Source organism: Poecilia formosa, unplaced genomic scaffold, assembly GCF_000485575.1.
Source record: "Poecilia formosa unplaced genomic scaffold, Poecilia_formosa-5.1.2 Scaffold14, whole genome shotgun sequence".
In the NCBI taxonomy this organism is placed as follows: domain Eukaryota; kingdom Metazoa; phylum Chordata; class Actinopteri; order Cyprinodontiformes; family Poeciliidae; genus Poecilia; species Poecilia formosa.
The window spans coordinates 1,980,791-1,998,402 of record NW_006799953.1 but is presented as its reverse complement, the minus strand read 5'-3'; the positions used below and the strand labels follow the sequence as shown (position 1 = coordinate 1,998,402).

Below are 17,612 nucleotides of genomic sequence, written 5' to 3'. Positions count from 1 at the left end.
GTCACGTGCTGTTTTTATTTTGTTTTTTAATTATGTAAAGCACCTTGAAATGCCTTGATGCTGAAATGTGCTATACAAATCAAATTAAAGATGTTTCCTCTCTAAAATATAAAAGCTTGTTCGGATTGCTGGCTAATTTCTGCTTTCGATCCAGTTTAACAAACTCTAATCATTGAAATCAGAAATTGTCATGTTCTGTTGAGTGGTTTCAAACAAATTGATGATAGGCTATTAAAAAAAGAGAGAGTAAAACAGCCCCGTTTCTCAATTTAATGCTCATTTAATCACTTGACAGGTCACTGTGAATGTAATGGGAAGTACTGCTCTGTGTTCTGTTAATTGGGTAAGCTCACAAAAAGGACAAAATCTCTGAAATTTGGTGACTTTTTAGCAGTCTGATGATGTGTGTTTTTGCATGTGTGTGTATGTGTGTTGCTCTGCACCCTCTCATCTAACCAGATGCAATGATCCAGCTACAGTACGTGAGTCGGAGAGCCTGTTCTGCTACAAAGGCTCCACCTTAACATAAATGAGTCGGTCCGTCTCGTCTTGCAGGTTGCATCTGACACATCTGCGTTGCTAATGTTTTCCAACCCAAAGTACGAGATTTGACCCACAATTTTCAACCTTAGATTTGAATTATGTAATTATTTATCTCATCCTGTCTGCGGAGAAGCGTGTTAAACATGCGTACTGGCATTAATATTTATACACTAGGCTACTGCACCTTTCTGAGTTAGCAGCTATCATGCTAGTGCTAAACAGAAAAAAAACAACATATTTTGTCTCTTGGGAACAAACTGTGTTTTTAGTGAGATTATTTTGTTTGTTTTTTTGACAGAAAGTACAGAAATTTGATGCTTGCTATTGAAGGTGTTTTTGCAGGAAGTCTCTGAGTTGTGGTAGTTTTCTGCTTCTTTAAATTAATGCCTCTAAACACTTTACCCAATTTACTTTTGCCTCTAAATGTTTTCTGTCTCGTCTCGCGCTGCATATATGCAACTGTTTACCTGCTGTTGGTGTGTCAAGACTCCTGCCTTGCTTGAGATTTTTAAAACAAAATATTAATTCATTCTGCATATTAAGCCTGGGAAGCAGATGTGGGGCTGTTACATAGCAGTCCAGAATTTCTGTTGTGACTGAGCTTAGATCTGGTTAAATGTTTTGTAATTTTCGCCCAAAGTAAGTGGTTCTTTGTCTAACATATGTCATATTTGAGGCAGCTTTGGGCTCACTTAGTAGGATTAAGAGGGAGGGTTTTTACTCCTGAAAGAACTGTTTGCTAAATCTTAAGCTGTATACTACCAGAAACTAAATTGCTTAGTACGCTGGTGTCTAAAAATTCATCTAAACATTTAATACATGTGTGTCTAAATGAGCTGCTGTTAATTCATTTAAATGTAAGACATTACCTACTATCACCACATATATAAATAAATATATATATTTTCCTTTTCTCTTCAGCAGGGGTGCTCGGTTAATTTCCCAAAGGGCCACATGTGCAACTATGATTGCTGCTGAGGCCTGGATCATTGACTGAACTAAATTATTCCGATAAGATATTTAACAATAATCTTATTTTGATTTCAGCATATTTAAAATTGCAACTGAGAAATGAAGGATATACTTTAAACTTACGCATTTTTTATTTTTTTTTTTTTGTTTGTAGGGTTTAGAAAAGGCTAATCACGCTTCTCCCTCCCAACCTGAGAATTTAATAATTCCCTCCCAAAAAAATCATGTTGCGTCCGGTTGGTGTAGTACTTCATAATGCCACGTTCCTGTCTGTGAAACCTCTGGATCCTTCATCTTCCTGACCTCCTGCATATATTTTCTGGCACATTTTGCAAGAAACCAAACTGATGTGGTTATTTCAAGCACAGGACGCCTGTATTGTCTATCCACTGACAGCTGTAATGACAGGAACAGGGGCTTTGTAACGCTTGTTCATGACAGTGCAACCTTGGCTGCCTGCAGCCAGACCTCTGTCCCCCATTTCTTTTTTTTTTGTTTTATTTAGGGCTGCATGATATAAGGATGGTATTTATTTATAATGCTATTGCCAAAAATAGCTATAACAACACAGGTTCATGACCCAGTTCCCCTATAGCTTTTATTTACAGTTCTACAATGTTCCCACCACTCTCCACGAACTTCCGAATATCACCGTCATGATGGATCTTGAGGCTTTGCACGCCGGCATAGTTCTTGTTAACAGTACAGGCATCATGTTTTCAATTCAATTTGCCTACTTAACGAACGTACTACATTTCAAAATGCGCATATCATTTCATTAGGGCATCTCATTTGAATCCTATTTTACGTATTAAACTCCACGTGTGTTAAAAGAAACGTCTCTAAAAGCCTTTGTGCTTGTTTCGCAGAGCCACAGTTATTTAGCTTACATGCAAGAGTACATTTTATTATTGGCGTCCAATTTTATCAGACGGTAGCTAAGACGTATTATTTGTAACGTGATATAAATCTTTTAAGAACATGCTTGTTACTGTGACAACAGAGACTGCTTTATGAAAAAAAATGCAATTTTTATTTATTTATTTTTTGATATTCAATCTTTGGATGAAGGTTTTTGCCACAACTCACTCCACCACCCGCCTCTTAAAACTGAAGAAGTCCATTTAAATTTCTATTATTAGTCTTAGGACTAAATCCTAAAATGATAGCCTAATTAAGGCAGACAAAATATTACGTTGACTTTTTTACAGTCCCTAAAGTTCTGTGGTTGAAAAGATCACATTTTTAAAAAAAAAATCTCATTGCTAACTGTCTCATAAATCAATATTACGGCATCTTAGGGGCATGTATTCCTTTTTACTAAGCGATATAAGTCTTATTTGGTGCTGTCGCTTCTGAATTGGTCTGAAAAAAGACGAGAGCTTGCATTAAAGTTGGGGAGTGTGTGGCAATATAATCTTTTATGCAATTTGGGACGTGGACATTGATGATGAAATAATAACCAGCATAGAAAAAAAACGTGATTTTGATGTTGATCTGTAACCTTGCTTTGGGGAACATGAGCGCAGCCCGTATTCTGTACACTGAAAGGAAATGGAGTTGGAGAAGAGCCACGTCTGCAGGCGGCGTAAAACTGCAGTACACGACTTCACCCGGAGGGGAACAAAACAGAAAAAAATGCAGTGGCAGGTATTTATTGAAGAGTGTAAGTTTTATCTAGTACTACTAATATTTTTGATGGTTCTTAATATCCTAAGTTTGTGATCAATTACCGGTCTCTGATCTTCCTACTGTGGATCTTTGATATTTATTTAAATTAGGAGCTGAGGGGCCATCACACTGTATATGTTGGAGAAAAGAATATGTGTAGCTTATGTTATTGAATAACACAGTTTGTGTTATATTACTGAAACAGCAGTGTGTGGAAAAACCCTAAACAAAGTAGATATGTACTGTTTACTTTTCATGCCAAGATTTTAAATCCATTTTAATGACAGAGGTTGAAAGCTTAAAAGGATAAAACAGAAACTTTGCTTTACTCCGTTCAGCCTTCATGTTACCTGCTGAAGGGCTTGCTCTCTTGCAGCCTTGAATATACCACAGACAACGCACCGCAAAAAAAGTTGTTTCATTTCAAACAGCCTCTCACATCCCTGTTTTTTTTCTTCATGTTTAGACATCTCACTGATAATGAAATGACTAACGTTCTTCAGTCAGCAACAGCATCTACAAGAAAGAGTTTTGCTGTCAACATGATGTGGTGGTGCTGACGTGGAATCCATTACCCAAAACCAACAACAACAACAAAACATAAGCGTACTTCCTCATAACTAGCCAGCAGGCGGATTGGGGACAAATGAGCTCAAATTGACCGATTCCAATCAATAATCGATTTCTTGGTGCATTTCTAACACCTGACTATTTTAGCCACAACACTCTCTCTCTTTTTTTTTTTCCTGCCCACCTTTCTCCTTGACTTTTATTTTAATCAACTCCTGCCTCATATTAGCGGAACACTTTGCTTTTTTTTTTTTTTCCAATGCCCTCATTATTGAAATGTTTTTCACTGTCTGAGATGAGAAACCGTTAGCTTGACGCCAGCTGACCTCACAAACACACAAGAAAGCTGCAGAAACGATCAGTACAGACTCGCTCGCTGCATCTCCCCTGTTGGGCCAACAAGTGTCGCTGGGGCCGAACCTGTGACGGAAGCTTGAAATTTCACTTCCACCTGCCAAAGATTTTGCAAACGTGACTCAAATGAGCGCCTTAAAAACGTGTGACACCTGCTTTAAACGTTTCACAAAAACCACTGGCTAGCAGTCGCACTGGCAAGCCGACAGACAGACAGCACGCTGCGCATTTACAAATCAAAGTAAAACAATTTTTTTGAAGGGCTTTCTCGAGCTATTATTTTCACATAATATTGGTGACCTAAATAACTGTCTATCCATTCCGCTTTGATGGCGTATTACTATGCAGACATTATTGAAATGAAGCGAGAGGCATTTGCTTGTCAGCTGGATGTGGTTGTCACAGACGGTAGTGAATCAGTCAGACAAAAATGTTCATAACCCGCCCACATAGCCAACATGAGACGCGCATTGACAGCATGTTGCCTGGGACTCCTCCATCATGCGGCGGGGGGGATTTTAGCGTTTCTCCCACGGAGGAAACCAGGCGACAGTTAGGTGGAAGGACTTCAATTTTCATAACCGTGTGTTCCTCTTGTTTTTGCTCCGTTTATTTGTTTAGGCCGAACGAAGACGGCAACGAGGCGATTGTGACTTTGTGGGCTATCTCCTTCCAAAATTAGCCTTCGACACGAGGCGAATCTGCTGTCAGACTGCTCCCTCAAACTGTGTACTTCACCCGCAGACACCTCTAAACACGCTAGAACAGCTAGCATTTCACCTAGATCACTGCTAATTAGTCTGTCACCAGACTGTGCACTCTATCTGGTGTCGTTATGACACATCCTTTTTGTGTATAATTACCAAACAGGGTGAAAAAAAAAGAAGAAGAAGACGGAAAAAAAAAAAACAGCGGATAAATAGCAGCGCCCAAAGGCAGAGACATTCAGCCATAGCTAATTTTTTTTAAGGGTCTAAGGCAGCAGCTGTCAAGATAACTTCATCTGTTTCTGTGTTTGTGTGAAGAGGGTCCAGATAAAGGGGAATTCCCCATTATCCACAAGTGCTACATAAATAATTTTTTTAGCTGTTCCAACCGGCAGCAACACTGATTTACTGGAAATACTGTGACCGAGGGTCTTTTTTTTTAACATCTCCTATCTGCTACTATTGCCTGCTGCTTTATGATCCCTGCTGCCGTTTTAATAACCTCCACTGATGCTTCATTAAGACCCCCTTAATTAACCTCTGCTTGATCAATGGGGAACTTTTTTTTTTTTTTGCCTTTCCTCACTCCTGGTATCTCTGGTGCCTGTGCTCTTTTGTAGGGGAGGGTGAAATAAGGACATTTAATTGGTTTTGACCTGATATTTAAATTGAGCTCAGCCTCTGCTGCGTGGTCACAATCTGTCCAGACGGATTTTATCCCCTTCGAACGAGGTGTGCACGGTCATTCCTTTGCATTAATTGCAATTCTAATAACTTGTAAGAGACGCTTCCTCCTGAATATTGCTAGGGTCCTCCGGCTGCGGAGTGATGATGAAGGTGAAAACAGCGGCGTGTTCAGTCCGACTGACTGGGCAACTCTTGAGAACCGGAGAGCTTCGAGTTTTATAGTTGTGCAGGTACCTCGTCAGCTAGAAGGAACATTAGCGGTGATAAATGCTAGTTTAATATATGGAAGAAATTATGGAGTAGCCTCTTTTAAAAGTACCTTGTCAAGAAAATATTCAGAGTCCATGAAGATCTATAATAATAATCCCAGGGGGAGAATAATGTGTTTTAAATGTCAAAGTCATTAGCCTCTGGCCTTAAGTATGTATGAGCAATATATCAATTTTCTGCAAGATGAGGAAATATCTGTATCATGAGAAACCAGCCAGCATATAAAAAAAGCTCCTAATATTTTCAATTAAGGACTTTTCAAACTTTTCCAGTGAAAAGCAGGAGTACGCGCTCAAGCGGAAACTTCAGGAGTCTTGCTTGCCGTTTATGAGATCGAATGCTGTCAAAAAGTCTTCCAACTTGTTTCTGTCATCTACAATCAGAAAGTATTTTAAATAATCTACTGCTTTATATAATCTACTACTAGCCTACTTTGCGTCTGCTGATGCAAAGTAGGCTAAAAGGTCTCACAAAGCAACCCGTCACACGTCTTGATTTTAAGAAAATTGAAGAACAGATTAGAAAAAAATTATGTCACCTTTCAGTTCGGAATGGGCTGCGAAGCGCTGCAGGCCTCGTTTGCTTTCAAAGCTCAGCGTTCATTATTCAACCACAAGAAAGAGACTGGGCAGAAGTGGACCACAGAAGAGGGTTTCAACACCAGAACCACTGCTGACACAAAAAGCGCACAAAAGCCCAGCTCAATCCCCCCCCCGCCACCCAAAAAAAAAACATTTCAATGACCCCAAAGTCTTTTGGAAAAGCGTTCTGTCTTGAAGTAGAACATCCATCTGCCAGTTTGAGACCTTACATTTAAACTCACTTGGGTTTTGCAGCAGGATAATAATCCAAAACTCCTCTCCAAGGTCGTGTCTGAATGGCTAAAAAAAAAAAAAAAAAGGGAGCTAGAGGTTTTAGAGTGGCCCAGTTAAAGTCTGGATTGAAAGACAATGGAGATGCGGTGGCCTGACCTTCAAAAGGTCAAAATGTTAATGCGGTGAGCAATATGAACACGGTGTGACACGAAACCGTCCTTTCCATTTATGGCAAACACAGTTGTCATAAACGGTGGATCGATCGGGCGTTAGTTTTTGGTGGCAAATGGTCATATTGGTTTGGATTGCATTCCAGAGGTAGTAATAATTTTCTCTTACTAAATTAAATCCATCCATCCATCCATCCATTTTCCTTCACCCTTGTCCCTCAGTGGGGTCGGGAGGGGTGCTGGTGCCTATCTCCAGCTCACGTTCCGGGCGAGAGGCGGGGTACACCCTGGACAGGTCGCCAGTCTGTCGCAGACTAAATTAAATCATTATTTAAAAACTACATTTTGTTTTAACTCAGGTTATTATTATTATTATTTTTTTTTTTGATGATGTGAAACGTAAAGCAGAAAAATCAGAGGAAATCTGTAGGTGTAGGTTCATTGCTCTATAAAAAAAAGCAACAAAAAAAGCAACTCTTTTCTATTACATACGTATCCAACTTTTTCAGCTACAGCCAGGGACAAGCAATTAAATGTCAGCAAAAAAAAATAAATAAATAAAATATCTTCCGCACTTCAGTCTTTATTTATGAGATAAATCACACAATCAAGCCCATTGTTCTGGCCAAGTTGTTTTATTTAATTACCCGTCTGATTCGAAATCAGTTTGGCAGTTATTGTTGTTATTCCTCAGAGCACATTCAGATGCTGTGAACTAAAATTACGTGTTGGCTGCAGAGAATTATTTTAATAAGACTTAGCGCTGGTCTCAAAGCAGATGAATCAGCCGTGATGGTAGCTGACAAGAACTGCCTCAGACGGCCTATTAGGACTGCATTTTAAAATGGACCAATGTGTTCGGGACTTTTCTTTTTTTTTTACATCTCTCACCCACACCCCGTGGCCGACTTGTGCGCACTGTCAGCGCCTCATATGCCTGTTACAGGCCACAGAGCAGACGGGCTCGGTTTTGTTGGTGGTAGCTTTTGAGCAAATTAATTTTAATTCCCTTCTGCGCTTTCTAGGACTGGAATTTGTGTGTGCACTGTTCTTTTACTCTTAAATCAACCAGCGTACCTTAGCACTGGTTAGCAGGTCACAAACGCACGGAGAGAGAGAGAGAAACTGAAGATTTAGTGTGAAAATAAGTTAAAATAGTTTAACTAGGCCTACAATCCAGGATAAATCATCTCTGTGCTCATATCAGAAGGAATTCAGTCAGTTTTGTCGTTATTCCACAAGACAAAAAAAAATCTACTTGTTGTAGCGTTGTTGTAACCGGCTTGAATAACAAACACATTATTGGCAGGATTACAACTCTAAAGATAACTAAGAACTTAATGATATTTAATTAAATGGAGAAAACAAAAGCCACTAAAAAAACTTAAAGCAAAATCAAAACAGGCTTGTTATAAAATGCTTTGTGAAAAAAAAGGTCGCCTTCATGCAAAATACCAGAGCAAATGCATTAAACTGATTGTTTAAGAAGCATGGAAATACAGATTGATCTAACTTTGCAAGAGCAGTTGGAAACATTGCCGTTTTTAATATTTTAGCTGAACTGATTTATTCACAAATGTTGACAAAGATAAAAAAACAAAACAAAAAACAGGTTAGTTTTAAAATATGGCATCCTTAAAAAAAAAAAGAAACACCAAGTGAACCTTTTAACAAACAGCTCAGACCATGTTTTTTTTTTTTTTTTTTGGCGTCCCCCTTCCTTACCTTCTTCCCCAAACGGCCTCCTCTGATGTATGTATAATGCATTACATAAACCTGAAGAGGAACCAGCTTACATCAGACGGCTGATTTGTGTGCCAGTTTGTCCCGTTTTATGCACATGGATGTGAGTTCAGTGCCGTTTCAGCTCATGGATGGTTGACAGGAACAGATGTTTGGGATGTTAAGGTACCGCTGTTCGCGAGGCACATATTAGACGTCGAGAACAGACCCATTTGCGCTCACCGACGAGTCTCTACTGACGTGCAGCATTTGATGCCTCATTGGGCTTTGCGCATGTGCGTGTACATCATCGGATGTCCGTGAGAGAAGGCGAGGGAAGCGGAGAGCAATGTGACAGGCAGAGAACATTAGACCCATCGTACGATATCGGCGGGAAGGACGTACCTCTTGCAAAATGTCTCTCGGCTACCGCGCGTATTAAAGGTGCTCTGACCTTGGGCATGTGCCATATGTTCATTCAATTTTACCAGCAGAATACAAACACAGATGGCTCCTCTGAAATCCAAATGTGTACACAAATACACCCAATGCAGGCAATGAGCTGAAACAGCAGCTGTTGTGTGATTCAAGACTGTTTGACTATTTGATCTCCCAAACGCTACTGTATACAGTATGCTGCGTAAATGCTGCATTTCATTAGTATCTGAGGCCGTGTGTTCTTGTGCTTTGACAATTTCTGCTCGTACTCACTAGTTCTTCATTAATATATCGCCAGCTTCACAACAAATTTGCTGGATTCTCTCTGAATTACACGCTTAGCCAATTCTGCACCTGGTTGCCATGTTCTGTTTTTTTTTTCCCCGTCATTTGTTCAGTGTTCCTATTTAGGGAGTTTATAAGCTTTAACAAAAAAAGAACAAACAGACAAAAAAAAAATGTTTCGATACGTTTAACCCCTTACAAGAGTTGGAATGGCTGTAGCTTTTATGCATTAAAGTCAGATAAGAAGCACATGTTAAACATTTACTGAAGTAACTGGTTACTTCTTTGTAGCAGATAAAGGTCTTGGACTGGTTTGACATTTATTCACATAACCTTTATGTTTTTCTTAATCCAATTATTTTTCCACTATATTACATCAGTATCCATTCTTTTGGACAAACCCAAACTTCTTATCAAGGCATCTGGACGGAAAAACACACAAAAAAGCAAAGAGTTCATCAGGTCCGCCGTGACGTTTTTCTGCTTCCAACACACTCTGTTAAAAAAAAAAAAAAATGAAATCAGTATTGCACTCAAACATCTGATTGTTCGCAGTCGTTGTCGATCTTACTCCTTCTTTGTTGACTCTTGAACGGCCTTAGCTCCATCCTGACCGTACTGTACCATTGGACCTACAACTGAAGGTGTTCCAGGAACGGTGTGGCTGCTGCTTTTGCAATGAAAACTGACAGAATAATGTCAGAGCCATATCGACCTCTGCCATACTACTCAGTGAAAAATTCATTTGAATCGTTTTAAAGAGTTTATTAGTTGCTTTTAAGGTTTTGTTGGGGTTAGGCTCCTCCTACGTTGCTGATCTTTTGAATTGGTACTTTCCCTCTAGATCATTGAGGTCTGCAGACTAAAAGTGAGTTGCTTTTCCTGAAAACCCACTTTTAGTCTTTGACTTTTAACCAGAATGAGTTCTGACTTTGTCACATCTGTCAAATGTCCATTGTTTGTATCTTATTGAATATTTAATTGCACATCACCTTGGTAAACAGCTGTTGTTCTTAAACGTGCTTCATAAGTATTTGACTTTGACTTTGACCCACGCTCCGTGAGGAAGGTGTAGATATCTGTCTACTCAGCAGTCTGCCTTTGATTTTGTAGGCCATAAAATAAATAAACCAACATTTTGGCATTTAAAAACACTTCTTATATAATCCTATGTAATGTTCTTTAACATCTGACAAACTGAAGTAAATTGAATGTAAATGGCCTGAAATGAGCGCCTAAAACATATCAGTGTGACAGGAATCTGTTTCATAAAATTAGTTGCACTCTTCGTAAAGAGTGAGTAAAATAAATTTGCTTCCAAACAGCTTTTAATCTACTGAGATGTGCCTTTACTAGCTAACTATAATCACTGATCCATTGTTGTGTCGTGGGCAACGATCTCATCTCCTGCAAATTCTGTTGAACCAGATAATGTTTTAGGGCTCGGTCTTGTTTCACGTATTTGTCAAAGAAAATGGGAAGCGCAACTAAAACTCATAATTGTTTTTTTTCTGGATTTCCTCAAAATGACTTATTAACTTCTAAGGAGAGGACTCAACATGTCTTGACACATATTTCATTCCCATGGAGTTACGGAGTCTCCTCTCTTGCTTTCAATGAAAATTTTCTTAGAAAATCGGTCCTGGAGAAACGGAGAACCTCTGACATCACCAAACTTCACCGTTATCTGGCTGAAAATGGAGATGTTGGACACTCCAGGGTCGGGGGGGACGATGGACGAGGTGGCTTTTAACCAACAGTTACCACCACATAAAGCCTTTATCTCACCTAAACGGCTCCGACTCCCAAAGCCAGACTGCGATAAGCACAGTCCATTCATCTGTAATGACGTGGAAGCAAGAGGCAGCTGAACTAACTTGAGCGAAAGGGTAACTCTGACACAGTGTGGATGACTGGAGAAGGTGCTGGGGCACTTAGGGGGACAGGGGGCTATTTATTCATTCTTAGGAGATTTATTATCTTCTTGTCAGTGTGCTGCTACAAATCTGATTTTACCTGATTGTGTTCTATTGTTTGAAAGAAAAAAAAAAAGGAAATGCACGGGACTAAAACACAATACATTTTTTTAAATTAGATATTTTATGGCTGGAACCAGAAAAGATAAGCTGAAATTCCCAAACCAGCTGCAGATTTAGAGCAAAAGTTTATTTTTGTTTTGTTGTTGTTGTTGTTTTTTTTAAGGGTTTATGAGTTTTGCTTTGCCGCATTACTTTTCGGTTTTTCTGAAAACCGATATTGTTTTAAATAGTAAAAATAAAATCCCATTGATTTCTTTGCCAATTTGTAGTCCCAAAACATATCCGTTGGTTATTACAATCAGTATTTAAGTAGTTTTAATTAATTATCTAAATAAAATAAGGTCGTGGTCACGTTACACTTTCAACATTATGCATGTTTGTAGATTTCATGCCAGAATTTGTTTGGACTTTTATGGAGACATCCACCCAGGAACATTCCTGTTCAACCATTCAGTACCTCTGGACTGGAGATGTCCCATTTTAACAACGAATGTACTTTTCTACACTCCTAGACCTTAAAATGAAATACTGTTACATGACTCCAATAAATGTTTCTCAGCAGGAGGTTGCTTGAAGTAAACTTGGTTTGATCACAGGGTCCTATTTGTCATGTTTTATAAAAGCAGGCTGGTCCAAATATACCCAAATATTGTGTACTTGAAAGTTTTCAGAAAGTAAGAATTAATAAACTAGCTGCCAGTGAGATCTGAACATTTTTATGACCAACCTCCATGTGTGGACCTCTATAAAACTCCATAAGTCACCACAAAAAAAATTCATAGAAGAAATCCAATCTGAGGCACAATGCTTAAGGTTATGTGTGTTTGAATACTGGTACAAGTTGGAAGTAGGAGGCAAAAAATTAAGAAGTATTCAAATTAAATGGGATACAAAAGGACAAAGAGATAGCTTGATGCAGATTTGCGAAAATAAAGATGAAAAATATTCCACATTTACTGAACTGCATGTTATCTTCTCCAGATTCTATGCTATTTTTTTATTGATTATGGTTCTGATTGTTATTTCAGCCCGTTAAATCTTGTACATATAACTTTGAACAACAGCTCAAGCTGTATCTCTGAGTCACTGCCTGCTTTTAGATATGACTTTAAGAAAAATTCAATGCACTATTTCCTTACACTAAATTTTGACAAGACTGTGGGAAATTACTTTTAATCACTCGCTGTCAAAGCAGGTAATAAAGGTGTCAAAATTTGGTTGAGATTGATGTATGGGCGTTTTTAAAAGCTTCTTTTAAAAAGACTGTGGAAAGGACCAGTATTCCTTAAGACAGGGGTGTCCAAAGTCTGTCCTTGAGGGCCGGCCTGCTGCAGGTGTTGGGTGTCTCCCTGGTGGCAGTTATTAGTTTCTTCTCTGCATGTCAGTGGTTTGCAGAGATCTGCTGCTAATGAGCCTTCGCTGGATCCAGGCAGGTGTGTTTAACCAAAGAGAGAACTAAAACATGCAAGACCCCGTCCCCGAAGAACTGACTTTAGACATCTCTGCCATAAGGTAGCATCTTATCAAAAGTAAGATGCTTTTGTTGCATTTTCAATTTCATTACGCACCAAATGTGTCCATCCAGTATTTCAGGCAGTGTCTGTTTGCCTGCATCAGTTGGAGAATCTGGGGAAATTATTGCATCTCATGTATCTCGTCACTCGGACTGGAAGTTGCACTGCCTCGTCTGTTAGTTATTATAACATATTTTACTATTAAACACATATAAAGACACAAATAAGACAACTAAGTCTTTGTGATGTTTAGACCGTGTCCTCTGGAGTCTGGCTTATACAATCCTAACCGCATCCCTTCAACACGACAAGATTTCTGAGAGCAGAATTTTTTCAAGCACGCTTACTGCAATCTGCAACTTGTCTGTGTCTTTCAGGTTTAATTGGTGTCCTCAACTGCAGCGCTGGACTTGGTCTGAAAGAGCAAGACGGATGAACCCGCAGAGTCTAACCGAGAATGTTCCCCGTCCCGTCGCCTCACCATGTCTCCATAGAAACAGTATTAACTGCCCCCTTTCCACGATTCCTCCTTTTGCCTTTGTCATGTCCCGATAACCCCCTGGGTCTCTGATCCTCCCTCTGTCCTAACCACAGTCCCTGAGATCTGAGTCCAATAGTGTTACTTTGGAAATGTTCACTTTCCCGTTCAATGCTGCCAGCCACCACGGCTACGGTGGGAAGCGTCTGAATACTTCTCAGCAGGCCCCCAAACCCTGTCTGATGTGGCTCCTGGGACTAGTGCTGCACCTGACTCTTTCCTCTTCTCAGCGTATCGACCTGAAACATCCCATAGTTTCCACCAGCTATGGAAAGGTGCGCGGCATCCGGAAGGAGCTGAACAATGAGATCTTGGGCCCAGTGGAGCAGTTCCTAGGCGTGCCGTACGCCACCGCGCCCATCGGCGAGCGCCGCTTCCAGCCCCCCGAAGCCCCGGGCTCCTGGCAGGAGATACGCAACGCCACCCAGTTTGCACCTGTGTGCCCCCAGAATGTGCACGGCGTTTTGCCCGAGATCATGCTGCCGGTGTGGTTCACCGACAACTTGGATGCAGCGGCGACCTACGTTCAGAACCAGAGCGAGGACTGCCTTTACCTCAACATTTACGTGCCCACTGAGGACGGTGAGTCTGACGCGCGACACAAATCTCTCCAAGCAGGGGTGGGAAGAGTTGAATTGGATAAGTCAGCCAGCTGAGAAAATAATCACCAAATTAATGAAAACAATAATGAGCCACGTTAGCTCCTCCCCTATTAATTAAAACTATAAAATCACTTTTTATTAGATTTGAATCATCTTTTGCATAATTTAATGACATAAGGGTTATTCTGTCATTAACAGGTTTTATACAGAAACAATTATGTGCAAAAACTGTCTTTCTCTTTATGCAAAATGCTCCCAGTTTTCTTACATCAAGATTAGTTCAGTCAGTAATCAAGTGGGTTTGAGGCGAAACCTGGTTGTTGCTTCTGAAGTGGAACCTTATTCAAGCTTGTCCCAATATTTATTAAAGAGTTAGTTCAGAATTTCTGGAACAAGGTTTGCTTTCAATAGGGTTTTACACAGAAGCCGATGGTAGTTCACATAGAAAATGGGAGTTGGAGGCTGTACATCCCTAACGATCTTTCTGTGTGGAACACATACTGGTCGTCAAATATGTCAGTATGTGTCCTGGTCAGAGTAACTAAAAGTAAAATATTGTAAGAATAAAAAAAGATCCCAACTTTATATCAAGTAATTATGAACTACACTGAGCATTTTAACTATAAACAGACAATCGCACAAAAATGAAATAAAATGCGAGCTTTCCTTTCAAATTGTCATTCCAACATGTTGAGGATGTTTATTTTTTTCAGATTGAAAATGTGTAAAACACTGTTGTGTTTTTAAGTTCTTTTTTTTTAACGTTTCTATCATTTCATTCTATTCTTAACCCTTAAAGGGATCCACAATTAGTAAATAAGCTGTAATTTTCTTATTAACTAACAATTTGATGTTTGTTATATGTAAAAACTCATAATTACTTGAAAATCGTTATATCTTTCGTCATGTTTTTCACCTGTGGAAGTTGCCATCTTGTTCACCTGCGCAATACAGAATGTCTGCAACAGCGTCAAAACTCACAGCAAAAGCAAGTCAAACTAATCATGTTTAAAAAGAAAAAGAAACAAAAAATTAAATTTTATATTTTTGTTCTAGATATTTACAAATTTATTTTAATCATAGGTAGAAATAATAAAAAATAAATGCAAAAAATAATGTATGAACAATATGCCATTTTATTTTAGTAGATATGATTAGATCATATGGTACATTTTTGTTTCAAATCTTTATCTAAAACTGTGATCCTGTCAAACCTTTTTTTTTTAATTCTGTGGGGAATCTTAACTTTGCATTACTGACTTATATCTCGTAGTGTAAACACTTATACTACTTCACCATAACCTCAAAAAAAAAAAAAAAAAAAAAAAAAAAAACTCAACAATTCATATGAATCAGTGTTGTTTTCTGCATGGAGACAAAGTCAGGTGCGCCGATTGAGTGGCAGCCAGTCCGACTTTATTATTAGTTGGACAAAATAATTTCCCTGTGGGGATCAATAAAGTAATCTTGAATCCTGAATCTTAACATCTAACCGCATTTGCGAAAGTAAATAGGCAGAAGAAAGCGACGGAAGCATACGAAATGCAAATCGTAATGATGATTATAAGTAGCATCAGTGATAAAAAATTTAATAAGCATGTGATTAATGGGCTCACCTGGGAGTTGCCCGGCGGCGTTCATGAAATCACATGTTTATGCATCACTGCTGCTGGAAATGAAGAGCAACACAGAGAGCAGTCTGGAGCGGTTGGATGTTATGTGCTATTCCAACATAACATCTAACATGATAAAACCTCGCAAAAGCAATCGTGCCTTGTAAGCTCGTTTTCATCTTTCACCACATTACAACCGAAAACGTTAAACGTATTCTAATGGGATTTTATTCAGTAGACATACAAACGAATATATGCAGTTAGAGTTATTTATTTAACTTTTTTTTGGAAAACAACAATTATAAAAGTGTGGTATAATAGGTGTTCATCTCCTCCTATTCTTGATACCCTTTAATCAGACTCAGGGCACCCAACTGGACCTAGTTAGTAAATCCAGTACACCTATGTGTAATTTAACCAGAAGTTGTACTACTTCTGACATACAGGTCAGTGGTATAGATGTGAAGAAGTTTTAAGCACATTAAACATAACCCATCAATTAAAAATAAAGTATTTAACCAACTTTAGCTTAGCCAACTATATTGCATCTAATACAACTGAAGTTGTACATTTTCCTTAGCTTAATTAGATCCACTTATGTTTCTGTAACCCAATGTATTTTTATCAGTTATGTGTGATCTATAGTCATTGGACTGTGGACCTGTCCAGGGTCCCCCACCTGGGGATCACCCGCCTCTTCCCACAAGGATGCTAGATTATTGATTTTATGGACAGATGGATATTCATTGGTCTTATGCAATTTGTTATTTTCTTTCCAAAATCAAAGTTACATATGTTTTTTATAACCTTCCCAAATCATAATTTAATTATCGGAAATTATTCAACTTAATCTCCCGCAAAATGTGCATGGAACAAAACTTAGTAAAAATGGATACTGCAAGAAAACTGTTTGCTCACAACATACACCAACGATAGGCACTATTTCTCTTACCTCAGATGTTGTCAAACAGGGTCAATCAAGAAATCCTAAGGGGCCTTTCCAAAGCTCCACATGTGGAACACCAGATACCGTGGATATAACAAAAATCCCCTGAGATGGCACATACACCAACATCATATGTCAACACACACCAATGTACTAATAAAAAAAACAATGTATGACATTCATATGCAACGTGATTCGCACGATGAACAGCGTTCTGGCAAATAAATTATAAATCCAGTCCAGTTTAACCGAACACATTTGGGGTTGAAGGAGAAGGTTTTATGCAATGAAAATGATTTGAGGGTGGAGACAGACATCCAACCCCGCCCCATTTCTGAGGTTTGCAGCCGGAACCTTCTCAGTTGTTTTAGCTCACTCTGTCTCATACATAAATGCTTAGACGCTTTGTGTTACCTGAATTAAATATTTTTTTTTTTAATCAATTAATTTCGGCACATTAAGTGATAATATAATTTGTCACCTTTGTGAGTAGCTGGAATCTATTTTACGAGTGCATAAATTAGCACCAAGCAAAGGCTGCAAAACAAATCAGCTGTGAATGCGCACCACACTTTTCAGATTTTCATTTGTGTAACAAAAGCCTTGATCCGTAAATCACTGGGAAGACGAAAGCAGCACATGCATGGCCACAAGTTCTTAAAACAGCAATGCGCAAGAGTCGAGGGAGACAAAACTGACTTCCTGTAATCATATTAGAAAGTGAAGTTAATGAGCAGTTCTTCTGGCTGTGCTGCGTGTAAACTGTGTGCTGCATATGTCACACACCCAAGGACAAGATGATGTTTAGTCTCCGGGCTTATTCCCTTGGGAAAAGGTGTGCAAATGAGTGAGACAGATTTTACATGTAGCCTTGTCTGCTTGTCAGATACTGTCACTTATTGTCAGAGGTCACTGCTTACACAAGGCGGATGCTGTCTCCAAGGACATGTTTTACCTTGTGTGTGAGAGAAATTGAGAAGCAGGGTGGATTACTCCTGGAATAAAATAGATGTTGGACTTTGTACCGTAGTCACAGTCCCTGAAATTGTTTACAGTTGTTAGAGGCAGCGAGAGGTCAACAAGCTATATTCCACAGTCTGTGAAAAATCGGCTGAGTTAAGTTGTGATTCAGAATGAGTTATGTACTTTTTTTCCC

The 17,612-nt window shown here is 39.1% G+C and overlaps 1 protein-coding gene across 2 annotated transcripts in view; it reads left to right on the top strand.

Annotated features, from left to right (window-relative positions):
- nlgn2b (neuroligin 2b) overlaps positions 1-17,612 on the top strand; it is a 92,195-nt gene that overhangs the window by 14,663 nt on the left and 59,920 nt on the right. For both annotated transcript variants that reach the window (XM_007545900.2, XM_007545898.2), the window contains exon 2: positions 13,135-13,877. In XM_007545900.2, coding sequence (XP_007545962.1) covers positions 13,388-13,877 — 490 coding nt within the window. In that variant the 5' untranslated portion in view covers positions 13,135-13,387. The remainder of the gene's footprint in view (positions 1-13,134; positions 13,878-17,612) is intronic.